General features: G+C 52.6%; 1 protein-coding gene across 1 annotated transcript in view; it reads right to left on the reverse strand.

The window, feature by feature from the left end:
- LOC115112183 (lysyl oxidase homolog 1-like) overlaps positions 1 to 2,144 on the reverse strand; it is a 39,366-nt gene extending 37,222 nt beyond the window's left edge. The window contains exon 1 of the mRNA XM_029639045.2: positions 552 to 2,144. Within this exon, the coding sequence (XP_029494905.2) occupies positions 552 to 1,641 (1,090 nt within the window). The 5' untranslated portion in view covers positions 1,642 to 2,144. The remainder of the gene's footprint in view (positions 1 to 551) is intronic.
- Positions 2,145 to 2,835: the final 691 nt, after the last annotated feature.

Consider the following 2,835-nt stretch of genomic DNA (forward strand, 5'->3'; position numbering starts at 1 on the left):
TAGTTATTTAAATGGATTTCCATGTACTGTGTTTTGGGCCTAAGAGATGTGAAATGAAAGACCTCTAGAAAACAGTGTACTTCTCCAGCTGCAGAGGCACATAGCTGGGGAGACAGGTGGTAAGGGTTCTGCTCCCCCTGGGCTCACACTGTCCACCGCTGTCAGGAAGCAGCAGAGGAGCGGAGGAGAGGAGCCACATTCCCTTCTTGTTTTCTCTCCTTCAACTGAGGAAGAACCTGGATGTGACCCCACAAGTGCATAATCCACTTCACATGTGCGCTGCCATTAGGATCTGGTGGTTCCTTCGTGGTTTGCACGACTGTCTTGTACTGCTCACATCAAACAGTCTATAAAGTTGACTAAATAGAAGATGACGAATCTCTCTAGTTTCTTTAGGACCACATACAGATAAACTTTCATACTCTCAAAAACGAAATACTGTACATTCTGATGATTTAAAACATCTGGTTGGACAGTGGACAAAGAGCTGGCTTTGTTATAGGACATAAGACGTTCAACTAAATGGCTTTGTGCATGTACATTGCGCATACCTCTCTGTTCCGGCCGGTAGACACTCCCGACGTTGACGCTGGGGTTCTCCACGGCCGTGTTGGGGTTTCTTCCTGGCACCACAGGCGGAAGGAAAGGAGGCTGTGGCTGCACCTGGGGCCTACCGAACGGGGGGAACTGCTCGTACTGGGGGCTTCGTACTGGAGGCTGAGCGCCACCCATTGTCCTATCCGGGGCAACTGGCACTGTTTCGGCAGGGGCAGCAGCAGGATCCTCTCCTCCATTGTAGAGGCTGTGTGTGTATCTGCGGTCCAGGCCATCTGAGAAGGGTGGCTGGGCAGCCCGTGCTGGCACATCAGGCATGGCAGGTACGGCAGGGTTGGGCCCGTAGCCATAGGACTGGTAGTAACGGTAGCCATCCTCACCATAGTCCTGCGGGGAGCGTGGAACCACAGGTGCCAGACCAGCGCCAGTTCCATACCCGACTCCAGTGTATCCTCCAACGACACCAACATATCCTCCACCACCAGCTCCATAGCCTCCACCTGTGGCCCTCTGGAAGGGTGGCTCCGCGTAGCCCCGACCTGCTCCCTCCACCACACTGGGGTCATAGGGCAGGGGGTAGGGCTGCTGAGGGAAGGGGTATTGCGGGTAAGGCTGGACAGGGATGTTGTAGGAAGATGAGAAGGATGATGAGGATGACGAAGAGGACCCAGTGGATGGCCTGAAGCGGGGGTTGGTGGAGCCTGTCCCCACTGAGCCCTGGCGCCAGTTGTTGGGCACCTGTCCGAAGCCAAATGGGTGTCTGGCCTGTCCTCTCACGGTCTCCGAGCCTCCCCTGGAGGGGGCCTGCCTGCGTACGTTCCCTCCTTGTGGTCTGCGGGGGGTTCGGGGGCGAGAGTCAGCCACCACCACTCTGTGACTTCTCTCCTGGTCCTGTGCTCCAGCAGGGACGTACTCAGCTCCACTGTTGAGGAGGCTGAACCTCCGGCCGTTGTTCTCCCACTGGATCATTTGTCTCCAGGGGGTGGCAGCGACATCCTGCCCCACAGCCTGGTCCTGGGCCTGGGCCCATCCGGAGCCCAGTAGCACACACACCAAGCTCATCACAACAAGAGGCAGCATCATCATGACACTAAACACACCTCAACTCACCACCACACAGAGAAAACAACCAACAGCCGCTCAAAAACGACCAACCACCTGTAGCCTATGTCAACACAGCATGAATCCTCTTCTAGGGGTATGGAGCAGCATGTGGTGGGAGTGTGGAGAGGATAGCAGGAGGATATGCCAGTGGTTCTGTCCATTCGCTGCTCCTTACAGCTGGCTAGAGAGGTGGGAGTGTGGAGAGGATAGCAGGAGGATATGCCAGTAGTTCTGTCCATTCGCTGCTCCTTACAGCTGGCTAGAGAGGCTGAGGATCAGTCTGTGTCCAGGAGCAGTCATATCCGGGAGGGGGGAGTGGGCTCCAGAGGCCCCGCTGGTGATGCTAGTGTCTGTTAGTGCTGTGAGAGAATGCCCTGTCTTCCTGGCTGTCTAGCTGTGCTGTGACTGTCAGTTGACTGAGCATTGCTCTCACTCAGCCTTCTGGAGAGGAGTGCCTGCCTGTGTGCCTCGACCGAAGCCTTCTATTTGCTTCTCTGATTGCTTACAATGGGCTGTGAAAAAAAGCACTCAACTTTGTTTTTTTTTAAGGAGAGGTCCCACATGGCCCTAGTGCTAGAGCGGTTTCCTGGACTGACTGCAGGAGCCAGGACTCGCTCTGTAAGGCTTCCAGAGTCAACATCACCATCTGCAAAGGCATTCAGATTTATATCGCGGCTCACTTTCCGTTGCCCAAATTCTTTTATCATCCTGAACAAGCAGAGATGAACATGGCCTGGATTCACCCACACAGGTGTCTAGCAAACCCTTTTACCTCATAACTACGTACAGATGGGAAATAACTCGCCCCAAAAATAACTTCCTCATTCAGATCAGTTCAGTTACAATGAGCAACAGGTTCCTTTAAACTGGAGAATTGATGAAGAGGAGAGAGTGTGAGGGACAGCTTTCAGAGAAACACACAGGGATCAAATAGTCTTTGATTCAATACTTGAAAGAGAACAGCCATTGAAAACAGTCACTATTATTGCCTTCTGTATACTTATTTCCTGATATGAGGGGATTTTCCATCTGGTTATAGAGAAAGTCTTGTTTTTTTAATCTCAACAATCCACCCACTATGTAGTTCTACTCATGTTTGGAAATGTGAAGTGTCCCCCACCCCAAGACCTATTATGCAATGAAGTTGAGGTCAATTAAGCAACCCACCCAGCATCT

This window comes from Oncorhynchus nerka, linkage group LG27, assembly GCF_034236695.1.
Source record: "Oncorhynchus nerka isolate Pitt River linkage group LG27, Oner_Uvic_2.0, whole genome shotgun sequence".
NCBI lineage: Eukaryota > Metazoa > Chordata > Actinopteri > Salmoniformes > Salmonidae > Oncorhynchus > Oncorhynchus nerka.